Raw genomic sequence first — 21,115 nt, 5'->3', positions numbered from 1 at the left:
AAAAAAGACTCCATCCCAAATATCGTGTATTCTGCCACCTCTGTGCTTCTTCCTTTTTCAATCTGGCTGGCAAATGATGTGAGTGCAGAAGCATTAAACCGTAGGTCAGAAGAACTGGACTTTTAGTCCCGTTTCAATCTCCCACTTAGTTTAAGTAACTATAGCTTACAGAACCTCCGTTTCTATATCTACAAAATTAGTCTTGCCTTCCCTGTCCATCTTGTAGTGGGTTTTGAAATCAAAATATAAAAGTGCTTTGTTAACTGGGAGCAAGTTACAAATATTATCATTACTTTTTGTAATTCTCTGCCTGTTGATCTACTCGAGACAGAGCTCAGATCCAAGTTATCCATGCACAATAATGTAAGAATCCCTCTTTATAGTTCTAAAGTTTTCTCTGGCTGCTCTGGCTGGAAGTGATTTCTTCTTTCCCTGAACTTGGATGATACTGTTTAACTCATTTGGTGTGGAGCACATTTTGCATCATGAATTTCTTGTATTCATATTTTTCCACGTAATAAAAGATACTCATGTTGATATTTTGTACAGTGACTTTTCACATTATGTCTCCCTAACAAGAGTGTGTGTTTCTTAAGGAGTGTCTTTCACAAAGAGTAGATATTTAACAAATATGCGTAGATGTACCAATCGCTTCAATTTTACCATCTGTAGTAGGTCAAAAAGCATGGCCACCATATTTTGCAGCTCCTCCCATCAAGGTGTGAAGTCCATTTCCCCATGCCTTGAACCTGGGCAGCCTTATGACTTGCTCTAACCATTAGATATAGTAGGGATGAAGTTGTGCTAATGCTGGAGCTAGGCATAAAGATGTCTTAGAGCTTCTCCTTTCACTCTGTTGGACCATTGCCCTAAGCACCGCCATGCCATAAAGAAGCCCCATCAGGCCAGCACATTCAGTTGCCAGACATGTAAGTAAGGCCATCTTGGACCATTCAGTTGTTACCAGTCACCACTGCACACTCATGAATGAGCCTGGGTGAAACCAATGAAAGAACCATCCAGCCAACATGCATAATCAGAAGTTAAAAACATACATCACTTTGTTTGGCGCTGTTTGTTGTGCAGCAACAGACAGCTGAAGAGCAGAAGAAGTATTTCTTCCCTCCGGGTAGGTAGGATTTTTCTCTATCTCTTTTATGGCCTTTCTCACAAATTACTACCTTGCTTTCTGGGTAATTACCTTCTGACCACTACCAGATTGTAATGTCATTGAGGGTGAAACAACTTATTGGTTTTAGATTTCTCCTAAAATACTATACCCAGAACTGTAGGTAGTAGGTGATGAGTCCATTTGCAGAATAAGTAATGGCTCCTTCCAAGGGAGACTTGAAATTCAAGTCCCAGAGGAGTTTATTATAAAGTAGTTTTCATTATGAGAGCACTTAGAGAGCCACTGTCTTAACTCTGTCCCACAGCCTAATAGGGGTGGTTAGTGTGTGGGTAGAGGTTAGTATGGCATGGAAAGAGAGCTTTAACAGGACATTATTCAGGGATTATTCCATCACATCTTCCTTCAGTGCCCCCTATACCTGTCAGAACATGCTTTATATTGGTTAACATTTTCTTCTCCTTTTGCTTCTCTAGCCATACACCCCTATATTTAACCTATAATGAAAACATCACCAGGAGCCCAAACTACTAAATGAATAAACCATTTTACTATTCCATCCCTTTAAGATCCTTGGTAATGTATCCAATTATCCCTCTCTCCCACTTTTTTTATAAAGATAAAACTAGATTTAAAAAGGCACCAAATATGGCTTTGTCGACGGTGGAGAGTCATAAAAGGACAGATTTGGGAATATATGTATAAGCAATGTACAAATAATGAGCGCTGCTCCATTCTAGAGTGAACATTTGAACTTCCGTGCCAGAAACACCAGAAAGAGCAGTAAACTGACCTGTCCCCCTGTAGAGCCACAAACCCTTCCTCTTTTGTATCCAGAGTTTCCTTAGTTCATTAAACGCCTGTGGGACCCAACTGGTGGATGGATACCGGTGTCTAAGTAGAAGCTGGTATCCACAACCTTGGAAAGTTGTGTCTAAAAATCAGAACCCAAGTAAAGTCTCCAGCTCCTGTAGCAATCACAAATGCTGGGACAGCAGCAGTTCCTTTATCATTAAATATGTGGGGTAGGTTGTACTCCCTTCAGTGTTAGGCTCAGTGGAGAGGCTTCTGGCCAAACTGGCCATGGTCCTTAGAGTTATTTTTTCAATTCGTTGTTGCTTCCCAGTTGTAAGGCAGTTACAATTTGAGCTATGACAAGGGGAAAACCCAGGTGCCATTCGGGCTCCCATAGAGACCACATGAGGTTGGAGGAGGAGGCTGGTGGGGGCACTATCCCCAACGGTTGGGTCCAGTGGATACTAATAGACCTCAGAGTTCTCCTTTGGTTTCTGGGAAGGGTGAGGTAGAACCCTCAGCTAAAGGGTTCTTCAGGAAAAGGCAGCCATGCTAGCATTATTTTCAGTTAAGGAGCCTCTACATTAAATAGACCTGAGCTAAAATGTCACATCTGTACCAATCAGATTTTTACCATGACCATGAACTGGAACCATCTCCCTTGACCTCCTAGTATTTCCTTCTCCTATGACAATGGGGTCCTTTCCATTTGCACTTGCTTAATTAGAGGAAATTATGTCAGTAACACCTAAAACAAGGAAGATCTCTTTAAGGTGACTCACTTTTAGTCTATCATCCATCATTAATCCCAAAATAATGGTATATTCACCCTACACTTATATGATTAAGGAAATTCTAAATTATTCTTTTTTTTTTTTAACGTTTATTTATTTTTGAGACAGAGGGAGACAGAGCATGAACGGGGGAGGCTCAGAGAGAGGGAGACACAGAATCTGAAACAGGCTCCAGACTCTGAGCTGTCAGCACAGAGCCCAACGCGGGGCTCGAACTCACGGACCGCGAGATCATGACCTGAGCAGAAGTCGGCCGCTTAACTGAGCCACCCAGGCGCCCCTATTCTTTTTTTTTAAACATTTATTTATTTGGAGAGAGAAAGAGAGAGCATAAATGGGGTAGAGGCAGAGAGAGAGAGAGAGAGAGAGGATTCCAAGCAGGCTCCTCGGCGCTGTCAGCCCAGAGCCCGACACAGAGCGGGAACTCACAAATCTGGAGATTACGACCTGAGCGAGAGCCGGAAGTTTAACCTATTATTCTTTACATAACAAGGGGCTGCTCACCTTGACTTTCGCCCCTGCTCTATCTTGAAACTCCCAACAAAGTTGAAAGAACAAAGTAAAAAGTTCCCTAAGGGTGGGGGGAATCCTACATATGTTATCTCTGTCTAGGTACCCATTTAGTAGAGCACTTCAATAGGTTTGAAAATTGCAGGTATTCCCTACTTTTTATAAGTTCAAGTTATGCCACTTTGCTTGTATGAAAGAGTTTCATTAGTACAGGTATACCTCAGAAATATTGCGTGCTCGGTTCCAGACCACTGAAACAATGCCAATATCACAATAAAGGAATTCAAATAAATTTTTTTTGGTTTCCCAATGCATATAAAAGTTATGTTTACACAATGCTGTAGTCTATTAAGTGTGCAATAGCATTATGTTTGAAAAAAGTATGTATCTTAATATTTTACTGCTAAAAAATGTTAACCATTAATTAAAAATAAATTTAAAAAAAACCAAAGATATACACCTTGTCATCATAACCCACAAAAGAAAATACAGATGGACATAAAAATTTTAATGTGAAAAATTTCTGGAAAATACGGCCTAGTTGGAGCTAGGAGGATATAATTCAAAGGAGGTGAAACCAACTCAGATGTGCATTCAAGAAGGGGTCTAAAGAAATAATTCAATATTCTTGAATCTGTTTTCACTTAGCAGGTATCTGAGAAGGGAAAAGCCCTTGGTATACTGACCCAAGAAATTTCTGTAATGAAGCTTACTCACATTTGTTAGCAAGTAACTCATATCTTTGAAAATTTCAGAATCTTATAATTTATTAGTGTTGCTTTTTAGAAGGATAGATTGCATGAGGCATCTGATTATTAAATAAAATTTCACTGGTGAAGAAAAGGCTAACCAATCATCTGAGCTTTCAACAAGTTGTAATCACTGATCACAGATCACTATAACCAATATACTAATAATAATGAAAAAGTTTGAAGTTCTTCAAGAATTACCAAAATGAGACTCGGAGACACAAAGTGAACAGATGCTGTTGGAAAAATGGCACTGATAAATTTACTTGACACAGGGTTGCCACAGCATTCAGTTTGTTTAAAAAAACAAAACAAAACAAAACAAAACCCACAATATCTGCGAGGAGCATTAAAGCGAAGTGCACCGAAATGTGGTATGACTGCACCTGGTTTCCCTAAGCTTAAGAAATCCAAAAGAGGATTTTCACTTTTACCAGAAAAGCAAAATAGCTTTCACTGTTTTGCAGCTAGCTGTGTTGGAGGCCGTTCGCACAGAAGGAAAAGTGGCACCACCAAGCTCCTTCCCTGGGAACTACACTCAGCATTAAGCCGCCATAGATTTGAATTGTCTTTGAGCATCTGTATTTTCTCCATATATTTTGTGCATCCGTTAGCAAGATGTGTCCTAAGGTATCTGAAAACCCTAAGAGATTATTTTGGGGATTCGGGACTACTCAAATTTTTTTCCATAATAATGGTAATTGTCTTCGTTTTTTTCACTTCAGCTGAGGAAAGGTTTCATAGGACTCTACTTTCGGATATGGCTGGGTAAACTTGTGTCATCTGCTATGCAAGTTGAGTATGGAGGATGTATAGGGATGAACAGGAGAGTGAGTAGGATTGGCTGTATGTTGAAACGTCTGAGGGGCTCACGAGATTCTCCAGTACTTGTCAGAATAACCTCCATTGGCAGTCTCCTCGCTGGGACTAAGTTGAGACTAGTCTCAAGACTGTCTCATCTTGTCAGCAAGGTTACTAAAACATCCTTGTACTAAATTGGTTAACTCGGTCAAAAAACACCTATGATGCATATGTATTTAGAACTGGCAGGGGTCATGAAACTGAGTGAAATATGAAATATCCCTGTAGTGATAGATCCAGATTCATAAAAGGTAGTTTCATAATCAGGGATGCGGAGTGAGAGGGTGGGGTCTGCAGGGCTGGTCCCTGGAGAAGCCAGTCTTGTGTTCTGTTCCAGAAGTAACTCCAGCGGGAAAGGGTGGATGATTATCTTAACATTTTAATGCATTTCCTACTGGTACATCTTTATTCCGACTTTCTACAGGTTATTTCATTGAGCAGAGCGGCTAACTGTCGCCAGCCTTTCCTCCTCTGGCTACTCAGCCCAAGCTCCAGCACTTTCACTAGAGCCACGCCCCCGAGTTCTGGACCTAAGTTCGGACCAATACAGTTGCACCTCACGAGTCACAAGACCGAGAGGCCAGCCAATAGGAGACCAATTATAACCGCAAAGAGGAGATGTCTTTTAGTGGTATCTTTGGACCAATGAGGAGCAATGATTATGCACTCGCTCTGCGCGCGTAACAGAGGAAGCCAGGCTTCCTGAAACAGGTGACCAGTGAGCTGAAGCAGCCTAGTCCCACCTCCTGGTCTGGAGGTAACGCGATGGGCCACGCTTCCAATGGCTCGCAGAACCTCTCGTCACGTGCAGTTTTTGCGGGCCCAGCGGCCTCCGGGAGGTCATGTGACAGCTGACGTTGCCGCGACTCTCCCAATGGAAAAAAAGAGCTGCCTTCGCAGGACCAAGAATTGATTTATCTCCACGAATAATAGCACGGCGGGGGCGGGGACAGCCTATCACGTGCTTGCGGGACGGAATCGGGCGGGGCAGGCCACTGGTTGCGGGGCGAGCTGGGCGCGCGGCGCGCAGGCGCTCTGGGGACCCGGTAGCGGCGGCGGCGGTGGCTGCGGAGACGGCGGCGGCGAATAGAGCCGGGTCCTTGGCCGAAGCAGTAGGCGGTGGTGGCGGCCATGGCGGCAGACGGAGAGCGATCCCCGCTGCTCTCCGAGCCCATCGACGGTGGCGCCGGCGGCAACGGATTAGTGGGGCCGGGCGGGAGTGGGGCTGGGCCCGGGGGAGGCCTGACCCCCTCCGCACCACCGTACGGAGCCGGTAAACATGCCCCGCCCCAGGGTAAGCCGGGGTGGGTCCAAGATGTTCCCGAGGGGGTACGCTGAGAGGCGGGAGGGGGCGGGGCCGAGGGCGGAGGCGGGGCCCAGGCGCCAGGTGCGGAGCAGTTGCACCTGTGACTGGGTGAAGCTCTCTTCTTTCCGCAATTGTTACCGGAACTTGGGAACCGAAGGGGGTTCTGAGGAAGCTGACTGAAGCACGGATTATAAGAAGCCCGCCGAGCTAGATCAGAAGGGTTGAGGACCAAAAAGAGTTCCTTGACCCCGTGGAGCATCAGTAGGGGTGTCTACAAGTGATGCCACCCTTCTTTTTACTTTCCTCTCCAGCGTTTCCCCCGTTCCCTGAGGGACACCCAGCCGTGTTGCCTGGGGAGGACCCACCCCCCTACTCACCCCTGACCAGCCCGGACAGTGGGAGTGCCCCCATGATCACCTGCCGAGTCTGCCAGTCTCTCATCAACGTGGAAGGCAAGATGCATCAGCATGTAGTCAAATGTGGCGTCTGCAATGAAGCCACTGTGAGTTACACACATCTATGAAATGGGCCCTGTTTCCTGCATCCTCTTTCTGATCTTTTGATTCTAGACCTTGATGTTCAGGTGTTAGCCGAATGGTAATCCTGAAACCCAGGTTTCAGTTCCAGGAGTCTCACATCACCATTTCCCCAGCAGCCACTCACCAGAGCTGATGTTTACCATCCTGCACCTTCATTTCTATTCTGGATACTTAAGCCTAGTCTTTATTTGCAAATCTTCTGCTGTATGTTTTTCTTTCATTTATCTGACCTGGCTAAGACCTTATCTGGCTAAGACCTTATCTCTCTGATCTCTTCTCAGAAGGTGTTTTTGGAGGAAATGGAAGGGATTGGAATTAAAGGTTTGCTTACCGATGTCCTCATTGTTCTCTAGCCAATCAAGAATGCACCTCCAGGGAAAAAATATGTTCGGTGCCCCTGTAACTGTCTCCTTATCTGCAAAGTGACTTCCCAGAGGATTGCCTGCCCTCGGCCCTACTGGTAAGAGGCATAAGGTGGGGAAGGGCATCAGTGGGAATAATTGGAAAGCCCTAAAAAGGATGAATTTTTGCAGAGCATGTAAAGGTGTTTATTTAGAAGGAGAAAAAGTTAAGGACTGTTGTACCGTTAGAATTTTACAGCCATCTTGTTCAAATCTCAGTAAAAAGACTGGGATGAAATTTATGTCCGTTAGGGAAATAGAGAGTCTAGGGGACTGGGTGAATTATCCTCAGGTAAAATGGAAGTTAGAGACCTGAAGTTTAAGTAGTGCTATTTCTCAACCTTCCCTCGGGCTAGGGTTGGGTGGTGCAGAGTATATGCCATGTACAGAAAAGTAGAGGAATTTAGAAAGGCAGGGATTTGGAGCTATGAAGGAAGGCTAGTGTGGGCATTTTAGGATTAAAATTGATTTAAACGTAGTCTTTTTCTCCATTACAGCAAAAGAATCATCAACCTGGGGCCTGTGCATCCAGGACCTCTGAGTCCAGAACCACAGCCTGTAGGTGTCAGGGTCATCTGTGGACATTGCAAGAATACTTTCCTGGTGAGGAGGAGCATTGGGAAGCCTTGGGAGGAAGCGGGAAAAACAGAAGTAATCATGAATATATTTCTGAGTTATGATAATGAATACTGAGAAGGTCTGTTTTAATTTCCCTTCTGTTCCTTTTCCCACCCTCCCCTGCCCCAGAGCCTTCACTGGACATGACCCTGCTTCTATTAATTAGGTTCTCCCTTTTTTGTTCTCCATAGTGGACAGAGTTCACAGACCGAACCTTGGCCCGTTGCCCTCACTGCAGGAAAGTGTAAGTGACTAGAGAGTGGCATTGTTGAACTGGTAATTTTGTATCATGTACAGTAAAACCTGCAGGGCCATTGCAAGCATCAATTTGTTTGCCTCCCCACAGGTCATCTATTGGGCGCAGATATCCACGAAAGAGATGTATCTGCTGTTTCTTGCTTGGCTTACTCTTGGCAGTCACTGCCACTGGCCTTGCCGTGAGTAACCTTGATCCGGCCCTTCGTTCTTCAGCCTCATCTCCATAGCCTACAATTTGGGAAATGGCTAACCTAAAAAAAGTGAAAGAAACCGAGGGGTTTTTGTTTGTTTTGCCTTGTTTTAATGTACACATGAGCTGAAGTTGAAGGTAACTGATAAACAATCTCCATTGTTATTATGGGAGTGAAAAACAGCCATCTTCTTTATGCAAAAGACAGGGCAATGAAGAAGTGGCTTAAATTAAGAGTTGCTGTTAGAATTGGCTCCCTTGTCCAACACTAAGAAACACTGACAGATGTCTGGGATTGTACAAGTTATGTACCTGCCTAGGGGAAGAGAGCACAATTGGGCCTTTAAGAAGGTCCCTGAAGGTGGATACACGTGGTTAGGCAACCAAGCACTGAAGCTTCCATTCTGTGTTGCTGTTACTAGGGCTTTTAGAAAGTGGTGAGAGATCAACAGTAACCCCATCTTCCTTCTTCTTCATCAGTTTGGGACATGGAAGCACGCTCGGCGATATGGAGGCATCTACGCAGCCTGGGCATTTGTCATCCTGTTGGCTGTGCTGTGTTTGGGCCGGGCCCTCTACTGGGCTTGTATGAAGGTCAGCCACCCTGTCCAGAACTTCTCCTGAGCTCCACAACGACCCACAGACTGTGCCTGGCCCCTTCCTGGTGGGGACAGTGACACTACAAAGGGAACCGTGGTAAAAGGCTCCCTTGGCTTCTGTAAGGGGAGCCAAGCAGCTGCCTTCCCTTTCCCTGGGGAGAGGTAGGAAGGAACCACACCCTCACTTAGGTTTGGAGGGGTAGATAAGACCACTGCTGGCCATCTGCTTTCCTCCAAGGGCTGCTGTGTTTAGGGTGAAATAGGCAAAATGTTGCCCCTAAACCTGGGTCCTAAAAGAGGGTTCTAGCCTTGTCCTTCCTATATACTCCCTGAGAGCCATTCCTGTCCCTTAAACATTCCAGGGCAGGGTGGGGGTGGGTAGCCCTGGGGGTTCCCTCCCTTTTGTGCACCATTAGGACCTTGCTGCTGCTATTGCACTTCACCAGGGGCTGGCGCTGGCCTGTCCCCTCAGTCTCCTGTCCCCCCATTCTGTGTCCCGGGGGGTGGGGATGGGGTCAGCCGCTGCTCTGTACAGACCACAGGAACTGATGTGTATATAACTATTTAATGTGGGGTATGTTCCCCTAGTCCTGAATTTCCCTTAACTCCTCCTTCCAACCTTACCGCCCAGTTGCAGTATTTAACTGAGCTGGATAAGGTTGCTCTGTCTTGGGGGAAGCTAGGGATTCATCCTGTGCTTGTAAATAAATAAGGTCATGACTATCCTTTTCCAAGTTGTTTATCTTTATATATGAAAAGATAAGGAGAATTTGTAGCCCCACAAAGGGGTAGAATACAAAGACAGCAAGGCTGAAACTATGGCTCTTTATTTTCATGTGGACAGTTCAGAGAAAGTCATCAGTAGCTTTTGTTTAATGTAAAAAAAAAAAAAGCACAAAAAAATTGGGGTTTAAAGGAAACCTAAGTGTCACTAGGAGCCTGGTTGAAGGACTCGTATTTTTAGAAGGGAAGTAACAGTGCAGATTTCTTTAGAGAGCAGTTTTTAAAGAAGTTTGGGGAGGTTAAGTTTTAAAGCTAGCTTGGGGGGCTTATTTCCCCAGCTTAAAGTAATTTAAGGGAGGTGTCACAGTGCTAGGTACAGGGTGATGGGACAGTGGTCACTGCCCAGGGCCTTGGAACGGATCTTGCTGTCACACAACGCGGGTAACAGAGAGTGTGACAACAAAAAGTAATCAAGGCGCCAACCAACATTTTTGGATCGAGCATTCATCATGTAGGTCCAAAAGGTATATGCATAGGCCGTGTTGGGGTAGAGGTGCCGGAAGCTGTCAGCCAGAGGCACAGCCTCTAGTAATTCCCCAAAGCCTTGACGCTCTTGTGGAGTGAAGCCAGCATTCTTTTTGTTTCCCTTGGGGTTGCGAAGGTCAATTTCTTCATGGGCCACATTGAGGTCCCCACAGAGCACAAGGGGCTTGCGGGAAGCCAAGCCCTTTAGGAACTTGCGGAAGGCCTCATCCCAGCGCTGCCGGTACTCCAAGCGGACCAGACCTCGGCCTGCGTTAGGTACATAGGCTGTTACCAGCACAAATGAGTCAAATTCAGCCACAATCACCCGGCCTTCCTGATCGTGTTCCTCCTCACCTACAGAAACAATGAAACAAGATCAGCATAAAAAAGTATACAGAATGGGAAAGCAAAGAAAGTAACTCCCATTAGGAGCTGGAACGGGAATTAGCAATTGGTTTGAAAGACCTCAGGGATTAGGAATTAACAGGGTCTCACCAATGCCATAGGAGACTTTGAGTGGGCACTGGCGGGAGAGCAGGCCCACACCACTGTACCCTTCCTTGTCTGAAGGAGCTGACCAGTATTGATGGGATAGTCCAGGCAACTCTTGAAGTTCAGCTGGTAGTTTGTTCTCTGAACATTTGGTCTCTTGGAGGCACAGGATATCTGGGGCTTCTTCCTTTACCCACTGTGAGCGAGATGAAAAGTAAGAAAAATACTATCAATTCAGACAGCAACGTTTGATTATCAATCAAACATTTACTAAAGACTGTGCCAAGTACTAGAGATACACTGCTTAGAGAGTCGCACGAGATTTTAACACTTCTAAATTATAGAACTGGCAACTGAGAGGTAAAAAGAGTGTTACATGCAACACTGAAGAGATTATATTTCTTCCACAGGCAGAGGATAGCCATCTAAGACTTTTAAGCAGTGATTATTTAATTTTAAGTAAACTCTATGCTCTGCCACACATGGAGCAGCTTAAGTTCACCAACTGGTGGACTGAGCCAGCCAAGCACCCCTAAGCAGTAGTATTTAAACGGAGGATAAACTGGAAATGAAATGGAGCAAGTCCAGTAACAAGGTTTTTGCAACATGCAGGGGAAGGGATTAAGCCATTAAAACAATGGAAATAAGTTGAAAAAGACATTTGGAAATAAAAAGTTTAAGAGTTGGTGAAGCCCCTCCTTTTAACTCTTGCACAAAAAAACTAGACAAGGGGAAAAAAACCTACAGATTAGGGAAAGGTGATTAAATCCCCAAATCATTCAATACTGAAGAATGTCTCTTCTGGAACCCTCCTTGAATTCCACTCACATCTAAACCTTTCTTTTTAATCCAGGCTCGAAGCCCATCCACATTCCAGGAGCAGATCTTGAGTGTGGCCGATTTACCACTGGGCGAGGTTTTCTGATCTGGGGGGTCCTCATACAGGACCGGCCCCTCTCCTGCTGCCTCTTTTTCGTTTTTCTTTGCTCCAACCTTACTCTTCTTGGCTTCTGGCTCTATAAAATAAGCAATATACAATGATAAAGTTGGCAGTATCCAACTCTGATCCGGATTGGACTACAGACCCCCCATTGTGAGCTTGCAGTTGCTGCGACTTCTTCAGCCTGCAAAAACGCAGTCAGCAGGTCCGCACTTCCTGTTCACCGGGGTTAGAAACCCCCTCACGGCAGCCCCTAGGGAGAGGGCCTCATTTCATTCTCTTACCAATCTTGGGCTCTTCCCCGTCTTCTGCCACAGCTCCCTTTTTCCCACGCTTCGGCATCACTGTAGCGAACGCCCTTCTGAACCTGTACCACGTCGCCCACCGAAGCAGTATTTTTACCGCGTTACCTGCAGACGAGATGTCGTGAAACCAGCTAAAGCTGGGGAAAAAACGACTTCCTCGGGCGCCCCCGAACTAGGTACCGCCTTTCAAATCAAACTATCTCTGAATTCTTTCCCCGCCTCCATGCAACCTAGGCCCTTCAGCCCCTCACCCACCAAACTAGATCATTTCATTATGCTTTGTGCCGTGCTCGCGAGATCTGCCCTCCAGCCGATCGAGGACCTTAATCAAGGGTCCCGACTTAGCTTGCAGATCAGACGATCAAGAAACCCCACTGCTGGGCAAAATAAGAGCAACCCTGCATCTGACCTGCTCGGCTCCCAGCCTGGCTCCTCCTTACCCGAGCACAAAGAATTCGTGCACGCCGTGCCCCCACGTGGGTATCTGGAGTGGTCAGGTGATCTGAGATGTGCAGCCTGAGGCGGGGGCATGCGCGTGATTGGTCTGTCTGGGACCACGTGACGGGAAGGCTCGCCCTACTCCCCCCACCCCCTTCTGCACCTCTCCAGGGGACTGAAGGCCCCGGCCTTCCATTTCTTGGGCTGTTTATCGGCGTGCCAGATGCAGGATTCATTCTATCACCCTGACCGAAGATCCCAATGCTGTGCAAGAGAGGGAAAAAAGTCAGTGGAGAAGGCTGGCTGGACAACGGGAGAGAAGTAAAGAGATGGATAGGAATGTAAGGAGCAGATGCCGGCTCAGCGTCCCTGGCAGTTAGGAGGACAGGTCCTTGAAGGGGCCTTGATGGGCCGCTGTGATGACGGGGGCGGGGCTGCCGCGGGGGCGCCCTCCGCGGGAGTTCTTTGGCATCTCTTGGTGCACGCTGGTACCCGGCCCCTGGGTACGTAGTCTTCCCGTGCGCTGCGGCATCCGCGGCCCAGCACGGCCTGCTGAGGGCTACACGGTTGCGGTGGTAGCTAGCCTTGCTGGCGTTTTCTCCCAGGCTCGACCATGCCGGCGGTGCTGGGGTTTGAAGGCAGCGCTAACAAGATTGGCGTGGGAGTGGTGCGGGATGGCGCAGTGCTGGCGAACCCGCGGCGGACTTACGTCACGCCTCCCGGCACAGGTGCGTGTGTGCGGGATTGACAGTTCACGGCACCCTTCTCGCGCGGCAGCGCCTTCCATCCGCCCAAACGCTAGCAAAGTAGGGCGTGGAGCGCGTTGTCCCCTCACAGAGCTGTTGATCCGAGTCTCTGAGATTCGTGGGGCAGGATTAACCTCACTAGGCTGATAGAAGAGTGACAGACACTTGGACCTGGATCTTCTGGGTTCGTTTAGCTTTCGTTGAGCGTTTTTTATGTGCTTATCGTCAGCCGGAAGCAAAAAATAGATGTTTTGAGCTTCTGTGGAGTCGGACATATAAACAAAAGTTTATGGTAAGATGAACAGTGAGTGTAACGCAGATGCAGTCAGAACTTCCTAGAATGAGAAGGAGTGTAGAGTTGCAGCTTGGGTGTTAGGAACAGCAATATTCATTTTCAGTATTTGTTTTTGGATTTATGTTCCTTACTCTTAAAATGGGAATAGTCATACCTGTATTATTGAGTCTTGAGAAAGAAATAAATTGTTAGACGTATTACTTTTTTTTTTTAATTTTTTTTCAACGTTTTTTATTTATTTTTGGGACAGAGAGAGACAGAGCATGAACGGGGGAGGGGCAGAGAGAGAGGGAGACACAGAATCGGAAACAGGCTCCAGGCTCCGAGCCATCAGCCCAGAGCCTGACGCGGGGCTCGAACTCACGGACCGCGAGATCATGACCTGGCTGAAGTCGGACGCTTAACCGACTGCGCCACCCAGGCTCCCCTAGACGTATTACTTTTAATGAATGTTATTTGTATGTTATTTGTTACTGTGTTGTATTTTGTCTGCCCACCCCTAAAACTTCTGCATATGTAGGAGAGGACCACTGACTTGTATATACCTGAAAAGCCTCCCTGAACAGATGATGTTGTGACAGCTCTTTCGTTAGAAAATACATATCTGTGTTTAGCACTCACTCTTCTAGGCATTTTGGCACCAGGAATGTAAGGATAAATAAAATAGCCAATGCTTTGAGATGCTTATGGTTAAATTGGGGAAAACTACAGATGATTATAATGCTATAATTGATATACGACACAGTGTGTAAAGTACAATGATATGATCGTGCACAGGGCTGGTAGGGTCACAGAGAAGATCACTAAACGGTTTGAGTTAGTTATCCCTTGAATTAAGTCCTGAGGCTGAGTAGGAGTTGAGTATGAAGAAAGGCATTTCTGAGAGCTGGTCAGCCTAGCTGAACAGGCCAGAAAGAGTATATCTGAAAACCTGGAAGATAAGATACTTGAGGAGAGTGAAAGAGACTCTTCCTACACTGTGTAAACCTTAAAAATAAAACAACCAGTTGTTTTACCAGTAAAATGGGCTCATTTAGGAATAGTAGAGAATTGTGATTCAGATCAGGGAAGCTTTGGCAAAACCATAGGCAAATCTAGAGACCAAATGAAAGGATTAATCTTTTATAGGGAAGTGGGGGTAGTTGGGAGGGACTCTTAATTTTAAATTAGTCCATTGAAGTAAACTGAGAGATCCAAGTGTAGTGGCTTTTCATTGGCTGGAAAATCTCTTCCTCTTGATGGGGTGGTAAATGATAGGCTTCTTCCTGTTGGGAATGCAAGGTATGTTCTTTTCTCATCAGGGTCTGCAATTGAGAATGAGTGTTGGGGTGTGAAGGCTTCCCCTTACAGCCTCCTGACTCTGTTTTAAGTGAGATTTCTTTCATTCTGTTTCACAACAACTAAAACACCCGTTTATGACTTCTTCCTACCTTTGCTATAGAAAAACCCTATGATCTCTGACCTGTGTCCATCTCCTAGGATTCCTTCCAGGTGATACTGCCAGGCATCACCGAGCTGTTATCCTGGACCTGCTACAGGAGGCACTAACAGAGGCTGGATTAACCTCCCAGGATATTGATTGCATTGCCTACACCAAAGGTATAGCTGGGAGACTGACGATAAAAGAACATACCTGGAGCCTGGCTAGGTCAGAATGGCCTGCTGCTCTCTGCTACCACCACTACACCACTACTCCTACCCCACCTTTCACATCCCTTACTTTCCCCAGCTCGGTTTTTCCCAGTGTCTGTAGGATTCTAACTCCCATTTCTATCCCCCTAGGCCCTGGCATGGGTGCCCCATTGGTTTCTGTGGCTGTTGTGGCCCGTACTGTGGCCCAACTGTGGAATAAGCCTTTGCTGGGCGTGAACCACTGCATAGGCCACATTGAGATGGGCCGCCTCATTACTGGAGCCACCAGCCCTACCGTGCTGTATGTCAGTGGAGGAAATACACAGGTATTTGGAGTATTCCATCATTGCTTCATAATTTCTAAGGCAGTGTATCAGCAACTTTCTTGTTGTACCTGAATGGCAGCAACTCAAGAACAAAGCTGGGCTAAGACATGCTAGAAAACCCACAAGAAAGTTTACAACATTGTAGGTTTAGACAGCATGATCAGAACATTTGATGGCTTTCGTATACGTGGTTATAAAGATAAAAAATTTCCATTTAGAAAACGAAAGAAGGGTAAGGATCGAGGTCTTCAAAATAATGAAAGTGTTTTTACTTTTATTATTTTGAAGCTTTTTTCCCCCTGTACCTTAGCAACTAAAACCAAGGGATACCATGTAATTTGTTTCTTTACAGTAATTTCATATTTTGTTTTATGTTACTGGCAGTAAATAGAAGTTGTTATTCTAAGAGTGAAAATATAAGTAATTTTTAAAACATTTTATACGGTAGAAGGTATTTTAAGTTTATAAGCTAAACCAGAGTTGTTTGGGGTACCTTATGAGACCTTTTTAGGTTGGGATTGGAGAACTCTAGCCTTCCTGTCCCACAGAGCACCTGATGGGGTTATTGTCAGAAAAGGTCATTGTCCCCAGCTTATGAACGGCTTAAAACTTCATTTTGTGAAATAGTCATTTAAAATGAAGTACACATTCCCATGAAAATGACATGGGAACTTTTACAGGTAGAGGGCAAGTAGCAGGTTGGGGCCTGAAGGATGACATACAAAATTAGGGACTCAGGGTGTGGAAAGTAGCAATGGAGGCTTGCAAGAGTTAACGAAGAGGAGCAGTGATAGTTTTTCTCTTCCCTCTTGAAACTTGGTTAGGTGGGAAAAACAGGGAAGATGATGGGTAGAGAGGAGTAGATAACAGAAGTAGAAAGACAGGATTTTTTTTTCCTTCCCCTTTTGTGGCCAGCCTTTTAACAGCAGAGTATGATCTACATCAGAATGGAAAGAAATCTTTTTTTTTTTTTTTCCAACGTTTATTTATTTTTGGGACAGAGAGAGACAGAGCATGAACGGGCGAGGGGCAGAGAGAGAGGGAGACACAGAATCGGAAACAGGCTCCAGGCTCTGAGCCATCAGCCCAGAGCCTGACGCGGGGCTCGAACTCACGGACCGTGAGATCGTGACCTGGCTGAAGTCGGACGCTTAACCGACTGCGCCACCCAGGCACCCCTGGAAAGAAATCTTTAGTAGCATCGAAAAGGGAGAAGGACTTCTTTAGTCTTAATGAAGCACTCATTGTCAGGAGTATATGTGTGAGTGGGTGATAAATATTCTCTGTGCTAGAAGCTAGTCATATGTGAAGAATGGACATAAGTTGATTGCCAGTGTTGAGTTGGGTGGGTCATTAGTGTGACCCAATATGGGATTTTTGAGTTTTTCAACTCTACCTCTTGTTTTGTTTCCAAATAACACTGTGCTGGTGGGATAATCTAGAAGGACTCTGGTTCCCTGCTTCCAAGCAGGAAAGCCTGTTCCTAATCCATATTGTCAAGACTGCATTTAAAGGATATATTAGGAACCTCCAATCTAGAAAAATGTATTCAAAACGAGAATTGCTTCTGCCTGACCTAGGCTACCTTCTGTAGATGAGAAATCTGCTCTAGGAATCCTCAGGGTACATATAGGCTTCTGAGATAAGAGCTATGAGAAAGTACCTATTCAAGGTTTGGGTAAGTTCTTTTGTTCTGTTTGTCATTGGAAGCTGCAGTGGCCATGTTGATCCTCTCTTATGCTCTTCCCCAAAGCCAAATACTCCTCTTTACAGACTTGAGGTTTCATGGACATCCTCATCACCCTTAGGTGATTGCATATTCAGAACATCGTTACCGCATCTTTGGGGAAACCATCGATATTGCTGTGGGTAATTGTCTGGATCGTTTTGCTCGAGTGCTAAAGGTAAGCCACTGGGGCTGGAGAAAACATGAGATATGGATGAATTAGAAATGGAGGGAGAAGGTCATAAATTAGTTTCTTATGCCTCCTAGATATCTGTCTCTATCCTCTTTTTCCTTCTGCTAGATTTCCAATGACCCAAGTCCGGGCTACAACATTGAACAGATGGCAAAGCGGTAAGGGGACATGAGGTGGGAGGAGGCTGCCCGGCGGGGCTTCAGTGATTTCCCTGTATGTACATTAAGAAGGCTTTGGAGGGGCTTTGGAGGGTAAGCAGCCAACTAACTACAGGTTGAGGACATCGTATACTCCCTCCCACACAGAGGCAAGAAACTAGTTGAGCTGCCATATACTGTAAAGGGGATGGACGTCTCATTCTCAGGGATCCTGTCTTTCATTGAGGTGAGTGTGGGACAGGTGAGGAGAGATCACTTTCATGCTTTTATATGAGGCATATCTGTTTTGCTCACCATTGTATTTCGTGCCTGTAGCATAGTTCTGGGCCATGTTAGATGCTGAATAAATTCATTTAGCAAATATGTATTAAGCATCTTCTGTGTGCCAGGCACTCTTCTAGGCAATAGCAACACAGGATGGAACAAAATCAAAGTCCCTGCCTACTTGGAGCTTACATTGTAATGGGGGAGGGGGGCAACAAGATGAAGAAACAAAGAAGGGGCAGATAATAAAAAGAGCCAGATGATAAGCCTTATGGAGAAAAGTTAAGCAGAGTAAGGGGTCGGGGGGGAGGTTGGGGGTGCCAGGGCAGGCATTTGTAATTATTGAATCCTGAATCAGTGTCGCCTGTTCTGTAGCTTAATGCCAGTAAAAGGCAAAAGCATGCTGTAGATACGCTGGCGAGATGAATTGTCATGAAACATGGTCCTCCAAGTGCACTAATTTTTGCTCTCCTGTCATCCCCAAACCACAATTCATTATTTTATGTATTTTTTTTAATGATAGGATGTAGCCCAGCGGATGCTGGCTACAGGCGAGTGTACTCCTGAGGATTTATGCTTCTCTCTACAGGTAATGGGATAAAAAGCTGGGACTGAACATTGGGACTGGAAGACCTTTTATATAGTACAGCAGAACTAAGCTGGGATCCCCTCTGGTGTTGACACCTTATTTGTCCCCCACAGGAAACCGTGTTTGCAATGCTGGTGGAGATCACAGAGCGAGCCATGGCACATTGTGGCTCCCAGGAGGCCCTCATCGTGGGAGGTGTGGGGTGTATGTATCATTGAACTGTGCCCCTCTTTGCTGTTCTTGGGCATTTACATCTTCCTCCTGATAGTCTTAATCCCTAAGAGTTTGGGGAAATTGCTAGTTTCCGCTTCCCAATGCCTGCCCCCTAAACCCCTACTTCATTTTTGTAAGTAAATACACATGAGGTGCACAGCTGGACCATGCAGAAATGGCTGAAACTAAGCCAGCCCTACCCCCTACCCCTTCATAGGTAATTTGAGGCTACAGGAAATGATGGAGACAATGTGCCAGGAACGTGGAGCCCGGCTTTTTGCCACAGATGAGAGGTAAAGGCCTTTTCTCTTTCTTGATTTCTTTTTTTCTTTAATTACTGTGATTTTTCACCTTTAGATTCCAAATTTCATATATCTTTTCCTTCCCAGATTCTGCATTGACAATGGAGCCATGATAGCCCAGGCTGGTTGGGAGATGTTTCGGGCCGGGCATAGGACCCCCCTCAGTGATTCTGGAATCACACAGAGGTGTGTACCTCTTGGAGGGTAGATAGGATTATATGGAAAGTAGGCAAAAATCAGCAGGGAAGAGGGTCCAGGATCATGAAGGCAGGGAAGAATGGAAGATTCTAAGGGATAGCTATCCATCAAGTTTTTCCTGTTTTTTCACAGGTATCGGACAGATGAAGTAGAAGTGACCTGGAGGGACTAACAACTTTAACATGATCAGAGTAGATAGTGCCCTAAGTAGAGCCTACAGGAACTTGGACCTTAATCTCTGTCTGATCTGGGCACCCTGGTGAGGCTATGGACTCCTGTCTCTCATAATTTGAACCTCAAGTTGATTCAGCAATAAAATATTGTTGGTTTTGTATGTTGGTAATTGGCTTGTGTTAATCAGGAACAATACAGAGTTGGCACTGGATAAATTCTTGTTGATGGGGTGAATGGATAAGGAGGCAGGGGTCAGAGCAGTGCCTTGGCTGACTGCAGGGCTGCTGCTGTGGAGCTGAGATTGAGGGATATCACAGCTCCTCTTCTGACATCTCCTTAATAACAGCATTGTCGGGGCGCCTGGGTGGCGCAGTCGGTTAAGCGTCCGACTTCAGCCAGGTCACGATCTCGCGGTCCGTGAGTTCGAGCCCCGCGTCAGGCTCTGGGCTGATGGCTCAGAGCCTGGAGCCTGTTTCAGATTCTGTGTCTCCCTCTCTCTCTGCCCCTCCCCCGTTCATGCTCTGTCTCTCTCTGTCTCAAAAATAAATAAACGTTAAAAAAAAAAAAAAGAAGAATAACAGCATTGTCATAACTAATACTATTTCAGTGTTAGGCTCTATGCTGAGTGCTTTGTGTTCGTCACCCCATTTAAATTCTTTGGAGTAGGTACTCAGGACTTGTCTCAGAATAGCCTGGGGCCAGGTCTAATTTTGTATGAATTTGTAACTCAAGAGCAAAGCTGTCCCTCCTCCTTGCACTTACTCCCACATGCTCCTACATATACTTCCCCTGGTGGATTTGAAGGGTTGCCCCAGATCCACCTCCCTCCCTACCACAGCCCTCTGGAACTAACATCCTGCCCTTTATCTTGTTTGTCCAGCACCACGAGGAGACCCAAACCAGCAAGTCTCCTCTCAGCTTTGCACTCTAATAACTGTTACTCTCCACCCCTTATTTATTTGTTCCTCATGAAATTCTTTTGTGCTCTCTGGAACTAAACTGATTAGTAGTAAAATTACCTATATCCTCATCCTGTTTTCTGAGTGTTCTCTTTACGTTCCTGTTCAGGACCCTGGTTTCCCCCTGAGAACTCTGCTTCTCCTACTGTGTCTAATGATGGTATTTTCTCACCCACATCCATTGGCCCTGGAGAGGGTGGTGTGGGTGACCTCTTTTCTCCTCATACTATGTTCGATCTATTCCCTCTCATCCCTAACACATCTGAGCTTTGAAACACATGTCATCTGTTAACTATACCGTGCCGCAACCACTCCTGTCAAATCCTGATGATTTTAGTACCCATGTAGGTGATCATTCTAATGCTCTGGCCTCAGCTCTGTGCTCTTCCCGTGATCGTGTCCTCCACCCCCACTTCAGCCACTCATTCCCTTGGTCCTAGTGGAGGCCTACAGCTCCTCCATATTTCATTCTGAGACATCCCTCCTATTTTTGTAGCTCATTCCCTTTAGTGCACTGAATCCAACAATTCATCTCTTCATCAGGCCCTACAATCTGTTGCTCTTCCTTTCCACTGACCTCATCCCCTACAAGTATTCATTTCCCTCCAGCTAAACTCCAGTCATGAGCACTTCACTGCAAACACCTCGCCTCCCTCACCTCTCTGGCTTTCATCAGCCTCAACTCTTCACCTACTTGATTTCTAGACCCATGCAGCTAAACGGGCCAGCAAAAAACAGCCAGGTTGACCTGTCTTACTTTAAATTCAACCCTGACACTCAAGTGGGTCCTTTATGTTCCCTAGTCCTTTCGATTGCCTTGTTTCTGGTAACTGTTTTATTATGCCTGCTGACACCTCAAATCTCCCATATCTTCCCCCCCCCCCCCCATTCTCACTCTTATGTTGGCTGCTATGTTAGTGAGAAAATAGAAGCAATCAGAAAATGTATGGGTGCCTGGGTAGCTCAGTCGGTTGAGCATCCGACTTTGACTCGGGTCATGATCTCACGGTTTGTGAGTTCAAGCCCACGTCAGGCTCTGTCTGTGCTGACAGCTCAGAGCCTGGAATCTGCTTTGGATTCTGTGTCTCTGTCTCTCTCTGCGCCTTCCCTGCTCGTGCTGTCTTGCTCTCTCTCTCAAAAATAAGTAAACATTAAAAAAATTAGAAAA

General features: G+C 45.8%; 3 protein-coding genes across 7 annotated transcripts; 2 read left to right on the top strand and 1 right to left on the bottom strand.

Moving 5' to 3' along the window:
- The first annotated feature begins 5,826 nt into the window (after positions 1 to 5,826).
- On the top strand, positions 5,827 to 9,478 carry PIP4P1 (phosphatidylinositol-4,5-bisphosphate 4-phosphatase 1). Of its 2 annotated transcripts, none has more exons than XM_040476512.1 (7): positions 5,827 to 6,111; positions 6,456 to 6,646; positions 7,037 to 7,143; positions 7,582 to 7,687; positions 7,894 to 7,946; positions 8,049 to 8,139; positions 8,631 to 9,478. In XM_040476512.1, the coding sequence occupies exons 1-7, from the start codon at positions 5,970 to 5,972 to the stop codon at positions 8,772 to 8,774; spliced, it is 834 nt and encodes a 277-aa protein (XP_040332446.1). In that variant the 5' UTR covers positions 5,827 to 5,969; the 3' UTR covers positions 8,775 to 9,478. The 2 variants fall into 2 exon arrangements, with proteins under 2 accessions (XP_040332446.1, XP_040332445.1); XM_040476511.1 differs by having other exon boundaries at positions 5,828 to 6,132.
- Positions 9,479 to 9,558: 80 nt separating this feature from the next.
- On the bottom strand, positions 9,559 to 12,276 carry APEX1 (apurinic/apyrimidinic endodeoxyribonuclease 1). 3 transcript variants are annotated; one of them, XM_040476505.1, is made up of 5 exons: positions 12,175 to 12,276; positions 11,714 to 11,839; positions 11,318 to 11,505; positions 10,493 to 10,685; positions 9,559 to 10,351 (listed from the first exon to the last, which is right to left on the bottom strand). In XM_040476505.1, the coding sequence occupies exons 1-5, from the start codon at positions 12,263 to 12,265 to the stop codon at positions 9,834 to 9,836; spliced, it is 1,116 nt and encodes a 371-aa protein (XP_040332439.1). In that variant the 5' UTR covers positions 12,266 to 12,276; the 3' UTR covers positions 9,559 to 9,833. The 3 variants fall into 3 exon arrangements, with proteins under 3 accessions (XP_040332439.1, XP_040332440.1, XP_040332441.1); XM_040476506.1 differs by having other exon boundaries at positions 12,144 to 12,226; XM_040476507.1 differs by lacking the exon at positions 12,175 to 12,276 and adding an exon at positions 11,990 to 12,137.
- Positions 12,277 to 12,596: 320 nt separating this feature from the next.
- Positions 12,597 to 19,153, top strand: OSGEP (O-sialoglycoprotein endopeptidase). Of its 2 annotated transcripts, XM_040476508.1 has the most exons (11): positions 12,597 to 12,900; positions 14,693 to 14,812; positions 14,996 to 15,171; positions 16,980 to 17,075; positions 17,199 to 17,248; positions 17,396 to 17,474; positions 18,036 to 18,101; positions 18,215 to 18,305; positions 18,532 to 18,607; positions 18,704 to 18,802; positions 18,947 to 19,153. In XM_040476508.1, exons 1-11 carry the CDS (start codon positions 12,786 to 12,788, stop codon positions 18,984 to 18,986), a joined length of 1,008 nt encoding a protein of 335 aa, XP_040332442.1. In that variant the 5' UTR covers positions 12,597 to 12,785; the 3' UTR covers positions 18,987 to 19,153. The 2 variants fall into 2 exon arrangements, with proteins under 2 accessions (XP_040332442.1, XP_040332444.1); XM_040476510.1 differs by lacking the exon at positions 14,693 to 14,812.
- The last annotated feature ends 1,962 nt before the right edge of the window (positions 19,154 to 21,115 follow it).

Source organism: Herpailurus yagouaroundi, unplaced genomic scaffold (genome assembly GCF_014898765.1).
Source record: "Herpailurus yagouaroundi ecotype Mexico unplaced genomic scaffold, PumYag 141, whole genome shotgun sequence".
Lineage (NCBI taxonomy): Eukaryota > Metazoa > Chordata > Mammalia > Carnivora > Felidae > Herpailurus > Herpailurus yagouaroundi.
The sequence above is the reverse complement of the archived record's forward strand: the minus strand, read 5'-3'. Positions and strand labels throughout refer to the sequence as shown.